Source organism: Pogona vitticeps, chromosome 3 (genome assembly GCF_051106095.1).
Source record: "Pogona vitticeps strain Pit_001003342236 chromosome 3, PviZW2.1, whole genome shotgun sequence".
Taxonomy (NCBI): Eukaryota; Metazoa; Chordata; class Lepidosauria; order Squamata; family Agamidae; genus Pogona; species Pogona vitticeps.
Window position 1 is genome coordinate 13,974,521 of NC_135785.1, and position 26,330 is coordinate 14,000,850.

At 42.0% G+C, this 26,330-nt stretch overlaps 1 protein-coding gene across 2 annotated transcripts in view; it reads right to left on the bottom strand.

Annotated features, from left to right (window-relative positions):
* NAALADL2 (N-acetylated alpha-linked acidic dipeptidase like 2) overlaps positions 1 to 26,330 on the bottom strand; it is a 988,342-nt gene that overhangs the window by 327,190 nt on the left and 634,822 nt on the right. For both annotated transcript variants that reach the window (XM_078389637.1, XM_072996217.2), the window contains one exon: positions 25,137 to 25,287. In XM_078389637.1, coding sequence (XP_078245763.1) covers positions 25,137 to 25,287 — 151 coding nt within the window. The remainder of the gene's footprint in view (positions 1 to 25,136; positions 25,288 to 26,330) is intronic.

Below are 26,330 nucleotides of genomic sequence, written 5' to 3' on the forward strand. Positions count from 1 at the left end.
GGGACACACTTCACCCATCCAGTTCCCAGCATATGTAACCCATCAAGGTCACCAATGAAGTCTCTGTCACATAACCGGGCCTGAAGCAAGACTAAATCAGTGGTTCCTGACCTTGCGTCCCTAGGTGTTCTTGGACTGCAACTCCCAGAAATCCTGGCCACCACGGGTACTGGCGCAGGCTTCTGAGAGTTTTAGTCAAAGAATATCTTGGGACCCAAGGTTGAGAACCACTGATCTATAGAACATCATACCTGGTGAAGAAATCTAGACCTTTTGGAAAAATGGAACATTTTTGTGACCTCTGAGCTCAGCCAATAAACTTTGTACCCTAATACGGAGTTTAGAATTCTTGAAATAATGGTTCACTGGAAGATCAGCATAGGAGTATTTGAATGTTCAGGTGCAGCTCCATCAAATGCAAAGCTGGTCCTCTTTGTTGCCCATCATTTGTAACGAGGCTAATAAGCATGACTTCAGGGGCTTTATTTGGATGAGACTCAGCATCTAATAATAAACAATGTTTTCATCACAAAAGTGCATGCAATAGCTAAGGACACATTATTGCGCCCCAGAAAATCAATGGTGGAAGCAATTGTAGCATTAGTATGTTTAAAGCCATTAGCAGTTAAATGCATATTATCAATTCTTAATGAATGTTGGTCTAATACCAGGGCACTAATTTCTCTTCTTGCCTTAATTACTCTTTCAGCCCCATTAATGATAACATTGATCCATAGAGCCATCCCCTGATTATCAACAGTGTTTTAGGAAAGCAAGTCAAAGCTTCCATCACCTCTTTTCTATTGCATTGCCCAACAATGATCTTCCTGCCTCTTTCTTTACAAACCAGACCAGACGAGACCAGACCACAAAAGAACTCCAAATCTACTTACTGCTTTGTATGTACAATGATCTTTTTCAAAAGCTAATGCAGTTGTGTTTGCACACCTTAACTTATTATCGATTGCATGCCACTTTTGCCATCCTAATAAAGGATTCAAAGTCTCTCTATTACCCATCTATTGGAGCATGATCCTTTGGCTTCCATATGGGGATTTGAATAGTTATCCAAGTGTGACTTCTAGATTTCAACCTGGTTCAGTCACATGACCGAACCCCAGAGGAAATTACAGGCAGGGTGCAGCTCACATAGCACAACTGGATCCTCCTTTAATCTGTGCCTGTGAGCACCTGGATACTTGTGTTCGTGTCATAAAGGCTGCAGTCAACATGGAAGATCTGAATGCTCCTTGGACTTTCATGGGAACATTGGTATTAGTTCCCTATTTAGGGACCTACATATTCCTGACCTTCTCTATCTATTTCAGTTCCAAACAGCATGGATCAGATCTCCATCACTATTTCTTCCTGATGATTCAAAGATATGTAAAGGTAAAAAGTAAAGGTTCCCTTGACATTTAGTCCAGTCATGTCTGACTCTAAGGCGCAGTGCTCATCCCCGTCTCCAAGCCATAGAGCCAGCATTTGTCTGAAGACAGTTTCCGTGGTCACGTGGTCAGTGTGACTAGACACGGAATGCTGTTACCTTCCCACCGAGGTGGAACCTATTTATCTACTCGCATTTACATGCTTTCAAACTGCTAGGTTGGCAGGAGCTGGGACAAGTGATGGGAGCTCACTCCCTCATGTGGATTCGATCTTATGACTGCTGGTCTTCTGACCCTGCAGCACAGAGGCTTCTGTGGTTTAACCCACAGCGCCAACATGTTCCTAATGATTCAAAGATAAGAGAAGGTCTAATCAAATATTTTGTAAAGGCTAATAACTCTACAGAGGATTGTGGTCCCAACATGAGTCAGTACATCGCTACTGCTATGGTCCAGTGCTGATGTCTTAGAGCAAGGACAGAACTGTGGCTTGATGAAATATCTAGTCTCTCTCCTGCCCTCACCTCAAACAAAGGAGAACTCAAAAAAAGAAGTGCAGTGCAGTGTATTCTGCTCAGAATTTTCTCTAGCTGGACAATCTAATCATCCAGGACACTCCATTCCATTCTCTCCTTCTTCTTTTTTTTTATTATTCTTTCCTCAACAGGCACTCACTATGCCATGCTTCTGGAGAATGGTCAGTTCTCACAGAACTGCATTCTATAGTTCCTTCTCCATTTAGAGTGTTTGTCCTGATAAACTTCTCTGCAATCTTTGGGTTCCTGTGGGGATGCTTCTCTCTCTTGTGTGTAAGGTTCTGTTTTAGCTATATAAGCTCACCACACAAGAAAATGAATTCACTATCTATATGTAGGATTAATATCATCAGTGAAAATGGATTCTTCTTTTGGGTCATTCATATCTTCTACCCAACAGCTTCCTGGTTTGCTTTCCCTTCCTGGTTTGCTTTCCCTTCACACGGAAGAACTCGAGAGTTGTTCTCCCATACTAGCTGTTGTTTGAAATGCATTATCCATCATGTCCAAAGGTTAGATCCACATATTGCTCCATAATGTTGCTTTTTCCCTTTCTTTCCTTTCTTTTTTGTTCCCTAATTTCCTGAAATTACAGTCCAAACACCACTTAAAACACCACATTTCTGGTAATGTTCCTCGGAGGTAGCGGAGTTGTAGTGAGGGCCGAATCATTTGGTGTGTATTTTGCTTCCATCCTCTTTGCCAAATATGCTATTGTGATGAACATAACTGCAAAAATTGCTTTTACATAATACCTTAATGGCATGCCAAATGTGGAACTGCTTTTCTCCTGATTGCTTTTTGATCTTGCTTCTGTCCTATTTAAACAGGGGGAAAATATTCAAACCTTGAAGTCCTGGATTTCAAAACACAGGGACTGGATCTGGAAAATCATGCCCAAATCAAGATGAAAATTGGGTGGGGAAATATCATCTCTCCAAAATTCATCTCTCTCAAATAAGCATCACATCGGGATGAGGCCACAGCCTCTGGAAAGGTAGAACCTTTTGCTGCCTTTTTTTTTTTTTTTTTTTAATATGAACCTGGAACTCTTCAAACAATAGCACAAACACTTGTTCACTTCACATTTCAAGCTACATGATCTCTGGCTCTGTTGCGTGCAACTCTAATAAATATGCAAATCCTTGCACTGTTGTTATTCTGAAACACTGGCAACTTCAACGAAGTTTCTACATAAACAAAGTAAGCTTTGTTCTCTTTCTAAATAAACCGAATGTGCTCGCCTGTCAGCAGCCTGCTAGCAACACTGAAAAGGCATCTGAAGCTGAACACTATTTCTGCCCTTGCTTTTCCGAACTGTGAGGGAAACAAGAGATGTACCTCGCATCAAAGGCAGCGTCGCCATATTCAAATGAATCTCCTTACCTAGATCAGAGATACACAGTCTCTAGAGATCACTGACCACCTTCATTGCTGTTGTAAAAAGGAACTAAATTACAAATGTTTTGTTATTTTTCACTAGTGACTTCCAAACGGATATTAGAAGAAATCTTTCTACTGCTACAGTTTGAGTTGAGCTGCCCAGCTAGACAGCTCCTCAAGGATTCACCAACCCAAATTTACTTCACCTTCCACTTGGGACACAATTCAGCTGCAATTCTGGCTGCCATGACTTCATATGTAAAAGTATAAAAGAAGCAGTAGCCACAGCACTGTCAGCTGCTGAGAAACAAGCCACTTACTTCAACGAGTAAGCGTTATTTCCATTTTTCATTGGGAAAGTGATCCCACTCAGTCAGTCCCGAATGTTGTTCCATTGCCAGGTCCATTTCCTCCCCAACCCTAAAAATCTACCATTTCTTTCCTTGGTTCTTTCCATCTGGCTGTGGAAAAATACAAACCAATATTTTGTCCCTCGATTTAAAAAAAAATCAAGGAAATGACAGTGTGAATAGAGGTTTAGAGAGCTGATATCTCTATTTTAGGGGAACAGTGTCAACCCCCCAAAATTTGCCACCTCCAATGCAGCACCAAATGCCACCACCTCTGGATGCTAGGACTCATGTTTCCTGCTTAATTTGGACACCAGTTTCTATTTCCACCATCTCATCCACAATGCCACATGCTAACTGCATCCCTGTTTATGCTGGACAGAACTCTGGCGTGCTGGACCTTACTGTAGGCTATACCGGTTGGGATGAGTAGTTATCCCAGGTGAAAATATCTGGACAGGCAAAAGTTCCCTATTGACCATTTACAGTTGGAGCATAGTTGCTTCAAAGATAGTCCGCTGAGGTGTTCCTTAGAAGGCACCAAGTTTTGCTGCTTCTCCTATATAAGCTGCTACTACTGCCACTATGAAGCAAGGCTGTGTGTTAGTTGTAGCGAAATCCAAAAACCTGAGCCAAATGTCTTCATAATTTGGAATGGGCACATTTGGGCCCAGGTTAATTCAGTGATTGACATTCCTAGAACAGTTGGGGGAAGTCTGTTAATGAATAATTGGGTGATGTTAATGAAAGCACACTGAATTCTCTAAGGCTTTGAAAGGACAGTCAGTTAGTCTTAGGTTAGTGTCAACTGTAACATGCAATCCGAGGACAGATTTTCACTTTAATCACTAAGCTTCCAAGGCACAAACTTTAAAGGTGCTCAGCATACAAGCTCTTAAACCTAAAAGAGATCCTCTCTTTAGGGTCATTATGTCACTAACTTTCATGTACACCACTGCAACAATTCAAAAAGCTACAGCTGTTTTGGTTTTCTGATGAAAATCAGTGGGAGGGCTGGCAATCTGAATTTACACACGGATTGAAGCCCATGGCAACAAATCAAAGCAGGAATGGTCCAGGAGCCCTCAAATAAAATTGGGATCCATCTAGACGGGATACTGTACTCCAAACTGAATCAGAATCAGAATTACAGAAGATGGCATTGTGGGTCTAAGAACTGGTTTATTCCAGATGCCTTCATGGATAGCTTTTAAAAACATACCAGAAAACAAGAGGAGCAGGTCATTTTCCTCTTAAGGTTTTCTTCATATGGCTACTTGGTAAGATAATTAAATAACTGGTTGTTGTGGGTTTTTCGGGCTCTTTGGCCATGTTCTGAAGGTTGTTCTTCCTAACGTTTCGCCAGTCTCTGTGGCCAGCATCTTCAGAGGACAGTGTGCTCTGAAGATGCCGGCCAAAGAGCCCGAAAATCCCACAACAACCATTAGATCCCATCTGTGAAAGCCTTTGCAAATAAATTAAATAACTGTTTGCCTTGAATCCATGTAGAATAGAATAGCTTTTAAGGGAGGAGGGTGGTATTTGGGATATATTTACAGGCTTTATATGCTGCTTTTCAACATGTCTTATGGAGGCTTGTGAAACAAATCCATATGAACACACACACACACACACACACACACACACAGAGAGAGAGAGAGAGAGAGAGAGAGAGAGAGAGAGAGAGAAGAGAGATTAAACCACCAACTGAGCAGCTTAATAGAAATACAGCTAAAAGCTGCAAAAGAAGAAGAAGAAATGATATCCAATGATTGAAAACTGGATGGAGCACAAAATGTGTCTTTGCATGTGAGAAAGTCTTGAGGCATAATTTTGTTCGCATGCCCACCTCCTAAGTCTGGCTTGCGGCTGGCTTGAACAGATATCAAGCTGAGCTAAAGACTGGTGGGTTTCTCTCGGCTTGCCAAATTCAGAATGCACACCAGGCAAAAGTTCAATTATAAACCTAATTATACCTTTAATTGCTTAAACAATCAGCCATCTGACTTTGCGGCGCTTGCTTCCAAATGCTGCCTGCTGATTTGGATGCAGGTGTGTACACAGGTGTTCATGTTGCGGCGTCTCAAAGCCACGTTGTGCAGTCCCAGCCTCCTCAAATTGGATGCCTCGGGATGTACACAGCTCCCTATCAACTTACACCAGATACTGAACTTTATCACAAGCCAATTTTTAAAACAGGCAAAAAGACAAACCCTCCCCCCCCCAAAAAAAAAGGCAGAGGAAGCAAGAATCACACACAGATGCTGTTACAATGTACATGCTTTGAGAAAAAGACAGATTCAGGAAGCCAACCTGTTGAATCAATCATTTCACAGTGTACTATTTCTACATTGCAATTCATGAGATTTTTTACCATGTTTGCTAGAGGGAGCGTACATCTCCAGAGGCAGGACAAAGGGATGACTTGGATTCATGCAGAGGTTATGTGAGATCTCCCGTCGCCAAGATTTTAACTCGAATATACGCTGTCTTAGCATAAGATGTCCTGATGAGGAATTTTAGAGCCCCACGAGATTCCTTCTTTCAGCCAAGAGTGAGGCAAGTCCCTCTCTTTCTCCTGTCAAATTTGTATAAACAGTCCCAAGTGTTCTTTCCCTTTGAGAATGAAGGATACTCGAAAACAGCAAGGCTTAAAAGACTGGTGGATAGTTGAGAAAGATGAGAACAACCCACCCCATGCTTGAAATCATAAACAAAACTGAAATCATCTAACTCGGGGCAATCCCCATAGTTATGCCTATTGTATAATACTGCACAAAAGGGACAATTTGTATGTTAAAAATGACAGTTTTGTTTTAGGCGTTAATCTTGTCAATGTGAAAACTTACATTGAAAGTTGCAGAAAATTCCCCATCATCCTCACCAGCAAGAAAAATCTTTCAGTTCTTCATTCTCAAGGACAAGACAAATGAGGGCCAATATCCCTAGGATAAACACAACTCCCTCTCTAGTCTCTTATTCCTGAAACACCATACACAAACACTACATAATGTTACCTCTTCCCTCACAAAGATCAGCTTTTGAACCCTTATTTATTCATGTTTGTTACTTGCCAGTTATGATTTTCCACCCACGTCTCTCTCTATCTCTGTCTTCTTCCCACTGCTGACTTCCCCCCACCCCATTTCATTATGACTTGAGAACTTCTTTGAACACTACATGAAAAGGAAAATAGTTGGGGTGAGCAGAAGACCCCTGATCTACTTGGTACTCAAATAAAAGGCATACAGACTGAGGCCAATTCACCCTATACATGTTAAGAGACATACCTGGGTCTGTGATATTCACTAAAGTGGGGAAAAACAAAAATGGCTATGACCAGGTGCAAAGGGCTATACATTATTCTACCAGAGACACTCGTTCTAGCCAGGCTGGGTGATTGAGGGGCCTAATGCAGAGGGAGGCCCGGAAGGAAAGAACAAGGAACTGGGCCTTCTCAGCAGTGGCCCCTCGCCTCTGGAACAACTTGCCCGTAGAGATCCACCTGGCTCTCTCTCTGGGTGTCTTCAGAAGTAAACTAAAGACATGGCTATTTAGGCAGGCTTTCCTTCCTGCTGTATTTTAATTATTTATTATTTATTATTTATTATTTATTATTTATTTTATTTATATCCTGCCTATCTAATCAATTAAGATTACTCTTAATATCTATATTTTTATATCTTGGAGTTTTACACGTTATTTGTTTTATTGTTTTTAAAATTTTGTTATGTCTCCCAAAGTAGACTATCTGTCTAGATGGGTGGGGTAAAAATCTAAATAAATAAATAATCCTAATTGTGTGATCTGTTGGAATTAATTATCTTAGAAGCAGGAATCCTCAGCTTTCTATGCATTTGCCCCATGTGTTACACTGTCTGGCATTCTTATATAACACACTGTTATTCTGGAATACCTTCTAGGGCAATGAAGCATTGACAGCTTCTGTATGACTGCTTTCCCATGCAGGTTTTCCGTTGGGACCTCACTGACAGGAGATGTCAAACAGGCTTTCTTGATTAGAATAGTACTTTGCCTGAGGAATTAGCACTGCATGAAAGTGCATCAATGTTATTGTGCCAGCAGAGCAAACCAACAGTTTACCAGGCAATTCTAAAAACGGGGCCAATCCAAACAAAAGGCTGAGGATTTTTTAAACAGCACCAAAACTGACACAGGCAAAGAGCAGCCTGAATGTTGGTAACACCATTGGTAGCAGTCAAAGTGGTCCTACTGGATACCCTCTTTTGCTCACTACCATTCACACATACTGAAAAGAAAGCCCTAACAATTTTGTTGTGTTTGGGAGAGAAGTGGTTAACTAATGAAAAAAGAACTCAGTTTCTGGGATTTTCCCTTGCATGGTGTCACTTTGTGAACCGTAGTAAGCATAAGAGGAACCAGTGATCCCCAACCTTTTTGAAAATGTGGAACAGTTGGGAGAGACGGGGTCTGTGCACGTGGGGGACATCACCTGCGCTCGCGTGCATGTGCGAAGGGGTGGGGCTTGCTCATGTGGGCGCATGGGCAATCGCATGCACGAAAGGGCAGGAGCATTCACACGGCACACCCCCACACACTCACGCATGTGCAAAGCAGTGGGGGTGCTCATGGGGCACACACACGCACGCGCATGCACAAAGAAGCTGTGTGGGTGGGCGTGCGGGGGGAGTACATGCAGGGGGCGGGAAATCTGTCTCCGTAGCCCAGTCTGGCCGAGGCCACCAACCAGCACATGGCCACCGATCAGGGGTTGGGGACCCCTGCTGTAGACCATCTTGATTGCTGTCATTGGTGTTGTCAGCATTCAGGCTGTCCTTTGCTGTGTAAAGCTTGGCATTCTTTTTTCTGCTAGCAACACAGGAATGATATTCTGCAGGAATATCAAGCCACTTGTTACCATCCACAAGCAGGCAAAGACCTTTGTCTTCAGGCAAAGACCTTTGTCTTAATTTCCCTTAATGAATGGTGGCTGAGTGGGTTTTTTAAAAACGGATGTTGTACCCTACTGCATTGAATGTACGTATTTTGGTGTTGCTTATGTTTTCTTGGTATTTATATCTATTGATCCTTTTAGTATTGTATATTCACTATTAATTTAAATATTGTCTTGTAATTGTTGTAAGCCGTCTTGTGTCCTCATCATGCCTCATGAGAAGTGAATATAAATACACACTTTATATTCGGGCTGAAAATCTGTTGCTTAAAATAACAAATTGAACTACAGTAGGCCTGTTGAATCAGTGGGGATTTGGTGGGTAACCTCCTTCATAAGTTTCATTGATTCAAATTGGCCTGCTCTGGTTGTGACTTAGTACTACAGATAGGCACATACCGCCATTTTGTGAGTTCGTGCCAGTTCAGCCATCAGCCCAGTAGGTGTTCCGTGGTTCTGAGCCCTGCCTTCTCTGGCAGGTGACCACTTGGTAGCAGTGCCCCAGCATCCCATTCCGACCTCCTCCAGTCTCTACCTCCGAGTGGGCACCAACTGAGTTAGCACTTAAATAAATAAATAAACACAATATTATTTAACGTATTAAGTCACTTGCAACCAGAGCAGTCATTTGATTCAATGGAACATATAGAGGAGTTGACTCAACAAATCCCCACTGATTCAGTGCACCTTTTCTAGTTCAATTTACTATGCTAAGCAAGAAGGTTTCAGCCATTAAGTGGTGAGTTACCAGAATGGACTAGGAATACAGTGGTGCCTCGCTAGGCAGTTACCCCGCATGACAGTTTTTTCGCTAGACATTGGCTTTTTGCGATCGCTATAGCAATTCGCGAAACAGTGATTCCTATGGGGGAATTTCGCTGGACAATGTTTGGCCCCTGTTTCGCAAACCGATTTTCGCTAGACAACGATTTTGACAGCTCCCTCCGCGCTCGCAAAAGGGGTATTTTTGGGACCTAAGCTTCGCAAGACAGCGAATTAAACAGCTGATCGATGGTTCACAAAGTGGCTTTCCTATGGCCGATCTTCACTAAACAATGACGATTCTTCCCCATTGGAATGCATTAAACAGGTTTCAATGCATTCCAATGGGGAAATGCTTTTCGCTAGACAATGATTTCGCTAAACAGCGATTTCAGTGGAAGGGATTATCATTGTCTAGCGAGGCACTACTGTATAAGAAGACCTCATCTGGATCATATCAAAGGTTCCTCTAACTATAAACATCTATAGCCATAAACGTCTATAAATTGCATACTAGAGATATCTTCCTTTGCCAATCTGCTTTTCTGGTCTATATCTCATCTGCCTTTTTTTTTTAAGGTGATGAAATCTGTCCTTTTATGGTGCCAAATCCTTCAATTATACCCACTGTAAGCTCCCTCCTCCTTTACTAACATGTGTTCCAACTATGTGTTCACACACGTTTCAGAGTTCATTTTCCAAAAGAAGGCAGGGGAGGATGTGTCCACAGCTATTTGCCAGCGGAAGTACAAACTGGATCCGACCTGAAGACAATTTGAAATAGTGACAACAGGCCCGACTTGTCCTTTTCTCCCTTTGGAGGATGAGGAATTGCAGAATTATTGGTTTCTCCCCAAGAGGAGTTGAGGTATTTTGCTGCACACTCAACATAAGAACAGAACAACCGTTTGTTTTATATTGGAATCCAAAATGGGGAACGTTATTGGGGTTTTTTGGGAGGACATTCCTTCAGACTTCCCTAGCCAACACAGTGACTGGTCATGCTGGTTGATTATTTTGGGAGTTTTACTCTGAAACAACATCTTTTCCCATCTCTGCCTGGAAGCCACGTTGGGAGCCCGCCATCATTTCTTCCCAGAAGAGCTACACTCGGAGGAAAGTGACAATAATTAGCCCTCGTGATAAAGAGGATTTTACAACATGTTAAACTCAATGTAGTAAGCTACTATCATTAGTCTTGATCTTGTACACATAATACCAGTACAGAAAAATCTCCCATAATTACCTCATTGCATAGCATTAATTAGTAAGCACCCTGATAGAGAGATAATTAGCTTGTAGTCTCTAAATCCAAATGTATGAGCGAGTGGTGAGGAGAAGGGAGAAGAACGCAAAAGCAGCGTGGCTCCCAGCCACCTCCAGTATATATTCTTGAATGACAAACTCACACACCACATCCACATATAAGCTGAAAAAATGGTTTTACCTGTAACAACTCATACAGTGTAAAGGAAGGAAGGAAGGAAGGAAGGAAGGAAGGAAGGAAGGAAGGAAGGAAGGAAGGAAGGAAGGAAGGAAGGAAGGAAGGAAGGAAGGAAGGAAGGAAGGAAGGAAGGAAATTAAATACAAACCTACATACACAGCCTTTTTCTTCATCATGCACCATCCTATTTTTTCTGAGGGTTATTCTTCCCCATGCATGACTGCCCATGATATGGCTTCCCCTCATGCAGTTAAAGCTCAAGGGAAATATCTGTGTAATTGGCCTTTAGACAGGAAAAATGAGAAATAGTATGGGTGTTTGGAGGGTGGTGAGGGAGGGCATGGAAAGGTGGAGGAAGCTGACTGACAGAGGTCCGGCAAACTGTGCAATCGGGGAGTGCGGAATTGATTTATGACATAGAGGAGTACCTGGCCATAGGCACCAAAACTACAACTGGTATGGTCTATTTGCTGAGCATTTCATGACTTCAATTGCATACCGGTGATCCATCAAGCATGTGGGGAGACCTGCCTTCAATCAGACCAAAGGCCCATGTTGGCCAGCAGCTTACCAGATGCCTACAGGAACCCATAAAAAGAATATGAGTGCAATAATGCTCTCCTGCTTGTGTTTCCAGCTGCTGGTATTCAGAAAGAAACATAATGCCTCTGATATGAGGGGAATTAATCCAGAGATTCATAGCTAGTAGCTGTTGATAGGCTCATCTTGCAATGTGGCTGTGTTTCTCATCATGTGCTAAATAAAGGCTGTCACATGACGATTATGCACCCGGAGAATAACATGACCTGAAATCATAACCACAGGCTGTCAGAGGGAACTTGTTTAGAAAATCAAAAGGGGAATCACTGCTGTTCCACTTTTTCAACAAAACTCTCTTGATCTTTCGAGGACACTTGCTGAGTGAAAAGTCTCCACAAGAACATTTTGAATGGCATTTGAGGAGTTCTGAGGGACAAAGGGACAAGAGATTTTCAAATGGGGAGGGTCATGTCCTGAATTCAATTGGCAGTACCAAGGTGAGCAAGCCTACTGAATTAATAGAAATCACGCAAGGGTTGACTCACCATTCAACAATGGGCTCAGTGACTCTACTGGATTCAGGATGACCAATTGGCTTCAGGCCTATGATTTTTGGTTTAACACAGGAGGGTTTTAAATAATCAAATGTAGAACTGGAAGTGAATCTGGGGATGAATTTGTCCAACTTCTTGTAGACCCCACAACACAGGTTACAGCTACAGAGTGGTTGTCTATCTGCTGTTTATGTCTCTCCAGCAAAGGACAACCCCTGGCCTCGGATAATGAGAAGTTTTCCTCTTTCTTTTTTTCTTTCCCTTCTAGAAACCAGCGTTTACTAGAACAGAAACATCCTTCAAAGCAAAATAACTCTCTTCCATATATTTTTGGGTTTTTGAAACAGTGCAGCTTCAATAATGCTACAACTGCAGCACCCAAAGTTGGAACAACTATAATGTCCTCCAGTTTTTAATGGGACAGGATTAAGCCCAATTGTCTCGACTTGTAGACCTTGATGGCCTTTACATCTATGGCTTTCTCCAACCTTTCTTTAAAATCCATCTAAGTTTCCAGCTATTATGACATCATTTGGCAGAAAATTCCACATTATACTATGTAAAGAAGTATTTCCTTTTATTTGATCTGCAGTTTTTTCTTTGGTTAGCCTTTAGTGATGGCATGTGAGCATCTGCCCAGCACCTTTTCAATCCCAACTTCCAGAAACAAAACAGAGCCATTTCCAGCCAGCCTCCTATTTGGTTCATCATTTCTACATATCACAAGCTCTTTAGCTTTGGGCTCAATCACGTGGAAGAAAAGAACCCCAATTATAATATCTATTCTTTCCATACCCCTGTTGTACCAATACATTTTCTCCCAGTGGTCATGTGGTATTTATATCAGCAGGCGTGTTCACATTTTATTGAACTGCATCAATTCATTTATTTCTATTTGAAGTGTTATAGCAGGCTGCACTGATTTTTAATCTTGTATTGATTCCTTTTTTCTACTATTTCTTGGTGCAGTGAGGCTTCTATTGTCCTTTTTAAAAAATAACAAAAATGGCATATTGGTAGAGCAATAGAGCAGTGCTTGCCTTCTCTCTTCCTCCCCTTTTCCCTTCCCTCCTTTACTCATTCATTCCTATTTCCCTTATTTCCCTGCCCCCCCTCTCAGTTCTTGGATTTCATTTTTCTTTACCCTTTGCTACAGCATAGGGAGGAGGAAGAATATCATAAAGAGCAAGGCTAATAAAAAAAGAGAGTAGACATTAACACTAAACTCATTACTTCACAATTGAAAGCAGGACATGTCTTTCTACCCCTCTTTCACCCACAAGGAGGGAGAGGCTGTCTCATCATCATTATCATCATCATCTTAGAACTGCAGAGCTAGAAAGGACCCTCTGGATCATCAAGTCCATCCCATATTATAGAGGCACAGTGGGGGATCAAATTGCCAACCTACTTCAAGCTGTCTCCTTCTGAGCAATGTCTACATGTTGTTATTGCTAATAGCAGTTGCTACACTGGTGCCTCGCTTAGCGAGGATAATCCGTTCCAGCGAAATCGCTGTAGAGTGAAATCCTCGTTAAGCAAAATAAAAAATCTCATTGAAACACACTGAAAACCCACTCAATGTGTTCCAATGGGCTGAAAACTCACCAGCGAAGATCCTCCATAGGGCTGGCCATTTTCGGTGCCTGTATAGCGAGGAATCCATCCAAAAACACAGCAGGGAGCCATTCTGAGCAGCTGGCGGCCACTTTGAAGCCACCAATCAGCTGTTTTAAAATCATTATAATGCGAAGAATCGGTTCCCAAAGCAAGGAACTGATCGTCGCAAAGCGGATTTTGCGTATTAAAACATCGTTTTGCGATCACAAAACACTCATCGTATAGCAGTTTCATCGTTTAATGAAGCAATCATTAAGCGAGGCACCACTGTACTAACAAAAACAAGCAGCTGACCAATATCCCTTTTAAAAATAAAATTTTAAAAGGAGTACAAGCACAGTGGCCATGAAGTTGCCACAGTGCCCAGAAAGGAAATAAATCAACAGCAACATCCACACATGCTGAAATGATAAGGAATGAAGTGCTTCATTATGGTTACAATTTAAAACAATGCTCCCAGCAAGGGGGGAATAAACTGCTTGCCAGGGCAAATGTTGGCTGTGCGAAATGAAAATTATGAAGGATCTAAAAATGGTGAAATCGGTATAACTGAGATTTTTTGGCAGGTGTGATCAAGCCCTTGGTCTCTAATTTGGTGCCTAGTTTAAGGAATTCTTCAGCAATGTGTTTTTGCCACATATCTTCACTGTGGTGAACAAGGGCTGGAAATGTCAAGCTGAATATTTATTTATTTAGGATGGATTCTCATTATTCAACCCATAGGATTGATTGCAAAGACCAAGAAAATTTTTGTTTGCTTCCTTGTTTTTGCAGTTATGCACTTGCAATGAAGTTGAGGGCATGTCATGAAAACATACTGAATTTTTTAAATCGAATGGCACTGCAAATTGCTTTCACAGCTGCAAAGATAAAAAAATGCAGCAAGAGAGTGTGCAGCTATTAACACCCAGTTTGTGGGCTCTGCGCTACCCTGAAAGCATGTACAGTATAAATAAGGGCTATATCAATACCCACATCAAGATTATTCCCGAAGATCTCCTTTAGACCAATGCCACAGTGTGAACATGTGAGTGAAACTGCTAAGCAACACAGAGATTTCTAGTTAAATTTGGCTGCTCAAGTCCCTCCCTCAAAGAAATATCATATCCCGAAAGCGGAGGCTGGCAAAGACAAAAGCTAATAACGGGCAACAAGCCGGGGGGGGGGGGGGGAAACGATCAAATCATTGGACTTGTTACAAATAAATGGGCATAAATTTCAATCGCAGTGTGTGTGCTTGTCCATATTCCAAGCGATCCTCTGTAAACACTGCAGAATAATTGACTATGCTCAATTAAGCAATACCACCCTATTAAAGCAGCAAGTGTCAAGGGCTTTTCACAAATTCTCTGTGGGTGTTTGGCTGCTTGTGCTACAGTTTCACAATGTGGGGTGGTTCTGCCCTACATAACGCAAGACATTTTTTTAAAAAAATCAGCAAGGCACGTGCAGCAGGTGACTTAACACCTACTCATCCACCCACATCCGTCATATAAATATTTGGAACACAACGCATGATCGAAGCGGAACCTCCAGTTTGTACTTGACTGCTTTTAAAATTGGACCTCTTCCCACTTCTTTTGAGAGCCAAAGGTACTAGCCAAGAAAACAAGCAAAGCTGATTTTTTTTTTTTTACCCCCGTAACCTTTCAATTGCTCCTCTGTCCTTCTTAAGGCCAATTCAGACTTGTGGATGTTTTCCTATGACATACGTTTCTGTTTCTCCTTCAGCTATTATTCAGTACCTGGGATTACCCACTGTGACGGATGCCCCACGTCACGCCTGTCACTCATAGCTGGGGCTCATTTGCATAAGCCTATGAGAGGACAGGAGGGGTGGAGGCAGAGAGTTTGTTAAGTCCATGAGAGAGAGAGAGAGAGAGGTTTGCAGAGAGAGAGAGACAGAGAAAGAGTGAGAACTGTAACTAATAAAGATAAGCTGGTTAAAGTGAACAAATAAAACAGGAGGTGATTGAATGTGTGGCAGAATATATGATATTTCAATGATTTTGATTCTATGAAATGAATGAAGAACATCTGTGATCCTGAATTACCCTACTACCCTTTAATAAACAAGTTCTGTTGTTGGCAGCCAGTGTCAGACTAAAGTCCTTTACAGCATGGATAAAGAAATCCACTGGTGGCAGCGAAAGAAAGAGGGAACATCCCCAGTGTGAGCCCTTTGGGTTGAGAAAAAGAAACAGGGGCACGGGGTGAACGTAACACCCACATATACAACATTTGTGTGATACAGTTGCTCTAGCCTTAAAAAGACTTCTTCCATAAATTCCAGGCTATTGCTATGTTAGACTGAAGCACAAAAACAAACAAAAAAAATCATGTGGTACCTAAAAGCTTAAGACGTATTATTTCTTGCAAAATTTGAATTTCTAGTTGAATTCATACAGCGACACAGCAGAAGTGCAGGGATTCACAGAGCAGACTAGCTTCAAGTTCCCCTTTTCTCATTAACTGGCACTTACAGTCTCGATAACTCACTCTGAAATATTAGCAGTAGAAAAAAAATTTTAAAAATCGTTTCTTAAGTTGTGAACAGATCACACAGCAAACTGACAAACCTTACTGCTTTCAAAAACAGACTTCAACAGATTCTGGAGAGGAAAAAAAATGGAGCACAGAGGTGGGACTGTCTTTGAATTCAGAGGCAGGAGAAACTATTGGCTATTGCCGGATACATTGTCAGTCACCCCAGCCCAGAAAGGATCCCTTCCAGCCAAACCCTACTAGAGGCAGCATGCGATGTTGCAAAAACTCTCAACGTTATTTGACATACATTTCCATGGACTAGATTACTTCATTAGATCCCATCAAATAAAGTTCATATCAAAAAGAAACAAAAAGAGTATCTTCACCTACTCGTAGCCTCCAGACAACCTCAGGCAGGTATCACCTGCATCTGAGGCCGTGTGTCTCAAGGAAGAGATAAAAGCCAGGATCTCATGCCTTTCATATTTTTGTTGCCTTTAAGAGTGTAAAGCATATACCATGCATTTTTGCTAAGGTTGAGTTAATTCATCTGAAGAGCATTTCACTGGAATCGTCTTTCAAAGCATAAAGTAATTGAACTGCACTGTTGTGTTTCAGCATTTTAAAACTGATCACAGTCACCTTGGCCCCTACGCTTCTTGAGAATTTCTACTGATACTCACCTGCAGAAATAGAAATCCTATTACCCTGTGGCTTATCTTAGGAACTCCTCAGAGAAGTGACGCTTTGCCATTTACATAGGATGCCTAGTAAATAGCTTTCCTCCGTATCCTTTTTTCTACCTGATGAAATACTGTATTTCAGTTTAAGGGGGGAAATGCTGATCTACAAGCATTCACGTGATACCAAACCATTTCTTCCCAACAGACTGAATCAGTAAGAGCACAGCTGTCAGTCAAACAACTAAGCAAACAAGGAAACACAGGTATAAAAGAAAAACTCTGTTTGTCTACATACAATTCAGCATAAGGAATTACAAAGTGCAACAGATCATTCACGCAGTTTGGAAAAAAAATGTTAAGAAGTCCTTCATTATTGTTACTCAGCCAGTGTGGGGAGGGAGAGAGTGATGACCAATATTTTGTCCTGTAGCTTTGCCTCCACAACGAGAGTGACATCACCAGAAGTAGCAAATTGCCACTAATTGAAGCAAACTTTTTACATTTAGGAGTATCCTTGCACTGGAAGATCTCCCAGCCTTACAAAGCTGGTATTAGGGGCCACGAGGTGGAGCTTGAGTAGGGGCGGATTCTCACCCTTCCTAACCCCCTGGATTTTACAGTTGCACCATCAGGGGCCCATCATTGCATCCCGCCCAGGACCTTCAGCAGTAAGAAGAAAACCTGTGTGTGTTTAGTCGTTTAGTCGTGTCCGACTCTTCGTGACCCCATGGACCAGAGCACGCCAGGCCCTCCTGTCTTCTACTGCCTCCCGGAGTTGTGTCAGGTTCATGTTGGTTGCTTCGCAGACACTGTCCAGCCATCTCATCCTCGGTCGTCCCCTTCTCCTCTTGCCATCACACCTTCCTAACATCAAGGTTTTTTCCAAGGACTCTTTTCTTCTCATGAGATGGCCAAAGTACTGGAGCCTCAGCTTCAGGATCTGTCCTTCAAGTGAGCATTCAGGGTTGATTTCCTTTAGAACTGATAGGTTTGTTCTCCTTGCAGTCCAGGGGATTCTCAAGAGCCTCCTCCAGCACCACAATTCAAAGGCATCAATTCTTCGGCGGTCTGCTTTCTTTATGGTCCAGCTCTCACTTCCATACATAAGAAGAAAACCTAAGTATGAATTATGCAGTGGGAATCCTCCTTCTAAATTCTGACAGTTTGTTCCCATTTCAGAGGCCATTTTTGTTTTAATGAACATGTTCTGGGTCATGCTGCTCTCTTACAAAATATACTAACTTGGTAAAGGAAAGATACATCCCAGTTTTTTTACAAACAAATCTGGAAGTTGAAGCAGTTCTAACAATTTCCCAGTTTTGAGTGATACAGTGCTGCTGCTAAGAAAATATTATAGCTCATAAATTTAAATGTTTTTTGAACAGATTAGAAAAGGGTAAGGAAGAATAAGAAAAATGCAGCAGAATGCAACAATCTGCAGTAGAGATGGGCACAAACTGCCACTTCAGATATCTGTGCTGGTTTGTTTATTGGCCAAACAAAGTTCCTTCTCCTCCAGAGAGTGCTTATTTAGAGGCAGTGCACAGAGGAGGCGGGGCAGGGAAACCAGGCTGCTGCCTCCAAGAGTGTATATGCCAGAGGAGGCAGGGCTTTGAAGTGCCAAACGATTGTTTGGCTGATAAATCATAGAGTCAGATAATAATGAAGTTGGAAGGGGCCTGTAAGGTCATCAAGTCCAACCCCCTGCTCAATGCAGGAATACAAATCAAAGGATATCTTTCATGAACTGGCACAATCTGCTGAACCAACATTAAAATTATTTATTTACTTATTTATTTATTGGATTTATACCCCGCAACATCTGGCAACCAGGCCACTTTGGGTGGCTAACAACAAGAAACAGCACAATATAAAAACACAACAAAAATAAAATAATACATACATTCAAACAAATAAAATAACAGCAGGATAAATTAAAACAGATGGCAATGAAGGTGGTTAAAAGGATGATGAAAAGGATGGCAAAAAGGATGGTAAAAGGAAGGCCAAGAGCTCAAAAACGTAAGGCTCAGAGAAAGCCAGATCTTCAGTACTTGATTGAACCCATGCAGCAAAGATGCCAGGTGGATCTCAATGGGAAGGTTGTTCCACAGGTTGGGGGGGAGGAACTGCCAAAAAGGCCCGGTTTCTTGTTCTTTCCCTCTGGGTCTTGTTCAGAGTCAAGGCTCTCAATCGCCCTGCCTGCGAAGAACGGGTATTACGGACAGATCTGGCTTAATGCCTTAAATCCAATGTTAAATGTTGGGTGGAATGTAGTCTGCTCCATGTCATCTCAAACAAACAAACAAACAACTACTCAACATCATTTTCCAGACTTCTATGGGAGGGTTTTGAAAAATTAGGGAGGGTGGAAAGAGAAGGGCAATCACCTTCTTGCCACCATTTAGGGAATGACAGTTCTGGATTCTGCTGCATTATTATTTCTGGTCTAAAGTTAGCAGGATGCATTTATCTCTAGTTGCATTATTACATAATTGCTGATTTGGGTGCGTAAGGGTATGTATCTGTTTAATACAATAATGGTGTGCCATCAAGCAGATTCTGACTTATGGAGATCCTTTCCAAGGTTTTCTAGGTGGAGTGAACTCAGAAATGGTTTACGTACCAGTCCCTTCTTCTGGAAGTGCTCTGGGATTGCGCAGCTTGCCCAAGACCGCACAGGCTGGCTCTTCCCTTAGGAGGCTCACTAGTGAATTCAATTCCCAATCTCTCACACTGCAGCCAGAAAACTAAACCTCTTAGCTATCCAGCCAGCTGTGTATCTATTTAGTTTTTAATATTTCCCCCATTCATGTTCTTCTTCCGTGTTTTGGGATTTGAAATTTTAGGAACGGGGAGCATATATTCTGCATCTGATACTTATTCTAAAATGACACAGCACTTGACAAAGCCATTAAGTGGATAATGAGTAGCTTTTTAAACCATTCTTTTATTTGGTGTTGGGGTGTTTCTTACATCTTATTTATGCAAGATGGACAGAAAGGTTTGAGGTGGCGAAATAAGGTAATGCTCTGAGCACTCTCCAGAACGTGTGGCTGGCAGTTGGCCACACTTCCTGCTGTGTCATCTTGCTCTGCATTCTTATTTTGAACTAGACAGAAATATGTTTTAAAAGAAGATATAGCCGATCTGAGTACTTTGTGTAATCAAGTTGCAAGATGCAACACCACCCATTCCTAAAAATAATAAATAAAATAATGGACATCACAGTCAGTAAGATCATTTACTTCTGCTGCTCTACAACCAGTAGCATATCAATCTTTTGAGAGTCTTTTGAATGAGTCATGTCATGAATTAGCTTTAAAAGGTAGCACTCTAAGGTGGTCCTATTTAATGGTGGCCTTTTATTCCCCACCCTCACTAGGACAATTTGGCTAATGACAAAATGAGTCAACCAAGCCGAGGTTAAAAGCATTTTTATAAAAATTACATTTTAAAATCAAACCATTTGAAATTCAACAAATTTGATAAATTTAAATCCCCTTTTAACAGAACCAAGCTGAACTGACAAAAACCAGCCTGAACAAAGACTTCTTTGCCCACTAGAAGAGGGGCAACGGAGTGGATGCCAGCACTACCACTCTCTCAGTAGGGTTTTGGGCAGGATTTCTTCCACCTTGGAATGGTCACCAAGAAAGCCACAGACATGGAAAACTTTATATTATGGAGCAGTATGAATCTGTCACAAATAGATACAGCAAACAGAAATAAAAACAAATGAAACAGGCAAATCCCACAGATCCACCCTTTCATTTCCCCTTCCTTCCTTCCTTCCTTCCTTCCTTCCTTCCTTCCTTCCTTCCTTCCTTCCTTCCTTCCTTCCTTCCTTCCTTCCTTCCTTCCTTCCTTCCTTCCTTCCTTCCTTCCTTCCTTCCTTCCTTCCTTCCTTCCTTCCTTCCTTCCTTCCTTCCTTCCTTCCCTCCCTCCCTTCCTTCCTTCCTTCCTTCCTTCCTTCCTTCCTTCCTTCCTTCCTTCCTTCCTTCCTTCCTTCCTTCCTTCCTTCCTTCCTTCCTTCCTTCCTTCTCTTTTGGTACATAGTGAGGATGCTAAGAATAAGTCTATGTTATATACCCCAAAGAGCATTTATTACATCCATCAGGAAACCCTTGTCTAGACATTTAGCCGGCATCTTAAGAGCTGGTACAAGCCTTTCAGTCAACGTTGCTTTTCACGGTGGCTACATAAAACGTTGTGGAGTCAAGCAAACAGATAAACAGCAAGCCATTCTTCAAACATCTCCATGAAATGAGCAAAAATAAAGTGAGAGAGCGCTACATTTACTTCTGTCACTCCCCAGGGCAGAAGACTAGGTCAGGTAGTCTGAGATGCTGAGAAAATTGTTCCGTTCCTTCCCACTGAGCTGTCATGGTGTTTCACGCTGTGAATAGCTAACACCCTTCTATGACAATGAAGCAAATGATGCTTTCCTCTCCTTTGTATTTATTTATTTTATTTATTGCCATTTTGGTCATGCTGCATCACACCGCTGTTGGCTCAGCTGATTCTCAGTGCAAGTCAGATTTCCAGTGTGTGGACAGGTTGCCACACCAAATAGTCTTGACGGAAACTTGTTACAGCTTCACAGTATGATTCTTAACACTTCTTCCCCTCTCCCCTGGTATAGTTAGATGGTTAAACAAAAAGGCCATAACACTTCAAAAAGAGCAAGATGGGCAGAACATTTCCTACTGTGCAACTAGCACCTTGAGCCTCCAGATCAGCTTATACTGCTGAGATGGAACAGCATCTTAAGCTGTTGCCACAGCTACAACAGAGGCCAATGAAGCCATGGGTGAATTTGATTTGTATCTATGCTACTTTTGAGTGTTTTAACCCAAAAGGTAGGGTATCTATCTATTCATAAATATGTATTTTAATATATATCCACATTACAATATTCTTTCTAATGCAGTGTTAACCTTCAGGCACATGAATAAAAGATGTTGCATTGAAGAAATTCTAGGCTGTTTTGTGACCTCATGGGAAAGCTAATGTATGAAGGATTAGCAGAAGGGTTAGGAATAAGGCTAAGATCATGGCCACTGGTCCCATCACCTCCTGGGAAATAGAAGGGGAAGATATGGAGGCAGTGACAGATTTTACTTCCTTGGGCTCTGTGATCACTGCAGATGAGGACACCAACCACGAAATTAAAAGACACCTGCTTCTTGGGAGGAAAGCGATGATAAACCTTCACAGCATCTTAAAAAGCAGAGACATCACCTTGCTGACAAACGTCCGCATAGCCAAAGCTATGGTTTTTTCCAGTAGCTTTGAATGGAAGTGAGAGCTGGACCATAAAGAAGGCTGATCGCTGAAGAACTGATGCTTTTGAATTGTGGTGCTAGTCCCCTGGACTGCAAAGAGAACAAACCTATCCATTTTGAAGGAAATCAACCCTGAGTGCTCACTGGAAGGACAGATCCTGAAGCTGAGGCTCCAATATTTTGGCCATCTCATGAGAAGAGAAGACCATGATGTTGGGAAAGTGTGAAGGCAAGAGGAGAAGGGGACGACAGAGGACGAGATGGTTGGACAGTGTCACCGAAGCAACCAACATGGATTTGACCCAATTCCGGGAGGCAGTGGAAGACAGGAGGGCCTGCCGTGCTCTGGTCCATGGGGTCACGAGGAGTCGGACACAACTGAACGACTAAACAACAACATAGAAATAAGGCTAACTTTTGAGTTACTGCTTGATATTTTGTATTTCCTGGAGAAAGAAGTTCTGCCAACACACCTTATTTTATAGTTTCAGAGCTCAGAGGACATGTTCCTCACAAGACGCTTGACATGTATGCCCTAGTAAGAACAATTACCCAATTGCAGTGGTAGGCTGTGAGGTTTTGCCACCTGAAGCCTAACAGCAAATACCACTCACCAGTGTCGCGTTTAGACAACAACCCTCACAAGCACTTACTGCCGTCTCTGCCACTAAACAGTAGCTTACATAGATAGCAACTTCCTGCTCTTTTGTGATATATAAATTGCTTGGGAGAGCTGCCTCACTTTGTCTGATTGTAGGACCGGCTGTGCTGAAGTAGAGGCGATCACCTTAAATACACGTTTTCTCCAACTTCATTCCTCATCCATCACAAAATTCACGGCAAGCTAGAAGGATTTATTTCTCTGAGCTGGGGGATCCAGGTGCTATGCTCATAAGAAAAACAAGAGCAGGAGCCGTTCCAAGCTCTCTTACAACCAGGAGCTTTGCCAGTCATCTACCGGCACAGCAGTATTCACTGGCAGCCAATATTCAACGGCAGCCTCTGGCATAATTCACTATCAGCTACACTTCATTTTTTCTCCCCTCTGGCCACACAAAGCTGCTTGGTAACCTGCTCCTTGTCCCTCCCAATTAGCCACAGACTGGTGCTTTCGTAAGGTAGCCACCTGTCCTTCCCGCTCTGAGCTGAGGCATAATCAACGTTGGGCATTTTCCATGCTGCTAAGTGCTGCGGTAACTCTGGATTCCAGGTGTTGTTTCTTTCCTTTCCTACTCTGAGATGTAGATAATCTTTCTTTTTTTTTTTTACTGCACCATCATGAAACCCATAGGCAATGGTGACAAAAGACCACTTCACAAAAGAAGAACTTCATAGGAGCCTTACCACACTGCACCAGGCTTAAAACGTTCTCCTCTTCTGAACTGCAGGCCCCTGAAACTATGATTTATTCATCCAAGAATGTGTGAGAGAAGAGAGAAAGCCTATTTCTAAGTACTGAAGGGAAAATGTGTCAGTCTCACTGTAGCTATGCTTCTCAGAATACCGCTGGGCATTCTTGTCCCATCCTAGCACTGCAGCAGGTTGCAAGATTTTCTTTGTTTTCACATGAAAATCTGTGGCATTTTTTTCCCCAGCAGATTTATTTTCCAGCCCTATTTTTATACATCTGCAAGGTCCCAGTGAGCCACTGAGACCATTCGCTCTTGGGTTTAGGGCGAAGGAGGAAGATACATTAGGAACATCCCAGCTGGACCACATTCATTCATTTCAAAGCACTATCTTCCACTTAGTAACTTAAAAGCAATTCCCATTAAATTAGGTGGGACTCATTGCCACATGTATACTGTAGAGCAGAGACGGAAAGATGGAATAGTCACTATGTCAATGGTTTGAGACCATGATACTTTTTGGGGAGAATCTCCTCTCAATGTCATCTGCCTAACACACCAGATCCTCCCAAGCTATGCTCCTGCACATAGAGACCCCAAGGGAGGCTGGAAAGTCATCCACAGGAGACAGGACTTTCTTTGCAGTGGCACTGACTTTGTGGAACCAGCTCCTAGAGGAGCTATGTCCGTCTCCCTCCGTATTAATGTTTAGGAGGCAACTTAAATCAATGCTTTCACACTGACTGTATACCTCTTGTGCTGCTATTATAAAGAAAATTGCCTCTGGTGCCATTTGGCTTTATGCTGTCAATTATTTTAATTGTTATTGTTTATTCGTATTTATCAATGTATGTTCTATTTTGTTGTGAACTGCCCATTGAAATCAATCAATCAATCAGTTCTTCATTGCCATTGATTTAGATTGCCTCAACTTGAAAATAAATCCCAACAAAAGATTTCTTTGCACTTCAAGATTTTTTCTTCTTCAAGTGAGAGTGAGCTATGAAGCACTTTTTACATTGCCAACATTTTGGTAAATTGCACAAACAAAACATCCTGACCCGTGGACAGTGAGTAAGAAATAAGGATTGGCTTAAGACACTACTGCTCCAGTGCTTACCACCTGACACATAACAAATTTGGATGTCACCTCCACGTTCATGTCCATAGTTATAACAGCTCCAAAATGGCTCTTTGACTATGCTGGCTAGGGCTATGGGAGATGCAGTTCAGCAACCCCTGGAGACCTGCCTATCTGCCACCAAGGTGCTGTGAGCAGTCAGCCTGAGGGACACATGACAAAATAAAGCAGAAACCCATGGTTCTCCTGTGTCTAAGGAGCGAAGTCCATAGACATGGATAGAGGAAAGCTCTTTTCTCTCTCACGCAAGACCACAACCAGCGGACATCCACTCAAACTGAGCGTTGGGAGAGTGAGAGCTTTAGCCAGTGTGTTGTTAGTTTGTGGAATTCCTTGCCACAGGATGTGATGATGGCATCTGGCCTAGATGCCTTTAAAAGGGGATTGGACAGATTTCTGGAGGAAAATTCCATCACAGGTTACAAGCAATGATGGGGATGTATAATCTCCAGGCTTTGAAGGAAGGGACCTCCAAATGCCAGATGGAGGGGAGGGATATCAGGAGACAGGTATCTAGTTGTCTTGTGTGCTCCAAGAGGTATCTGGTGAGGACACAGTTAGATACAGGAAGCTTGGCCTGATCCAGTTGGGCTCTTCTTATGTTCTTATGACAACTACCATCCTGTGTTTTAAATAAAATGTCTTTATCAACAGCTGAATGGGCCATCTACTTACCAATACTTGGATATCCAGGTGTTGAGGGGTCACCGCCACTATTTAAAGTCACCATAAATGCTTTGCTGCTCAGATTGTGAGCCTCTAGTAAATCACAAGGATCGACATAAAGGAGGACACCTCCAAAGCCTGCTTCTTCTAGTAGGGAGAGCTGAGAAGACAAAAAAGGCAAAAGGAAACATCATCAGTATATGACTGTAGCAGATTGTTATTTCCATCCCAAGACTAGGAGTATGTTGCTTACCAAGATCTGCTTCCACTTGGAAGGGAGTCACTGGAGGTTTATTGACATTTGGATTTACTTGCAAATACACAAATTCGGCTTAAGTGAACACTAGGGATGAAAGCAATGTGGGCTAAATTCTTCATTATTGTCAATTTAGGCTGTTTCAATTTAGGTTGAAACACATCAGTGAAGAAGCAGTGTTAGTCTGTGCAAACATAAGAGGTAATAACATAAAAAATAAAAAAGTCAACAACATTGTGGTACCTTGAAGACTAACTGCTCTGTTTCAATGTATGGATCAAGTCCACTTTTGCAGGTGTAAGAGTGGGATTATTTGGCAATTTTTTATACATTTCTCCATGAGGTTGATGGATTTCCACTCAATTCAGCTAAATTCAGTACCTTTCATAGATATAGTTTTGGAAAAGCTAGCCATGTTAGTGTGTGCAAGCATAACTTTGGACCGAAAAAAATGTTTTTTATTAGGGAAAAATGTATGCAGGAAATATAAACAATAAAAATCAGGTGCACAAATATTGTTTGTTTGTTTGTTTGTTTGTTTGTTTAGGTCTCTGGGTGGCTTACAATAGTTAAAATTCAATTGAAATTCAGTAAAAAAATAAAATGATTAAAATGCAATTAAAATTGCCATTAGGACCCACAGTTGATGTTATTTCAATTAAAAGCCTTCTGGAACAGGAAGGTTTTGACCTGGCGCCAAAATGTCACCAAAGTCGGCGCCAGGTCAAAACCCTCCTGTTCCAGATGAGTGGTGCTCAACTTGGCAGTAGTATGTGTTAGAAAGGACCCAGAAGTCCCAGCAAACCACAAGCTAAAATCCAGCCAACATTATGATGTGATGGAGCGGGGTAATTCTAGGCTTCATCAACAAAAGTATAGTGTCCAGTTCAAATAAAACAATACCATAACTTTATTCTGCTTTTGCCAGGCCTCAACTGGAATGCAGG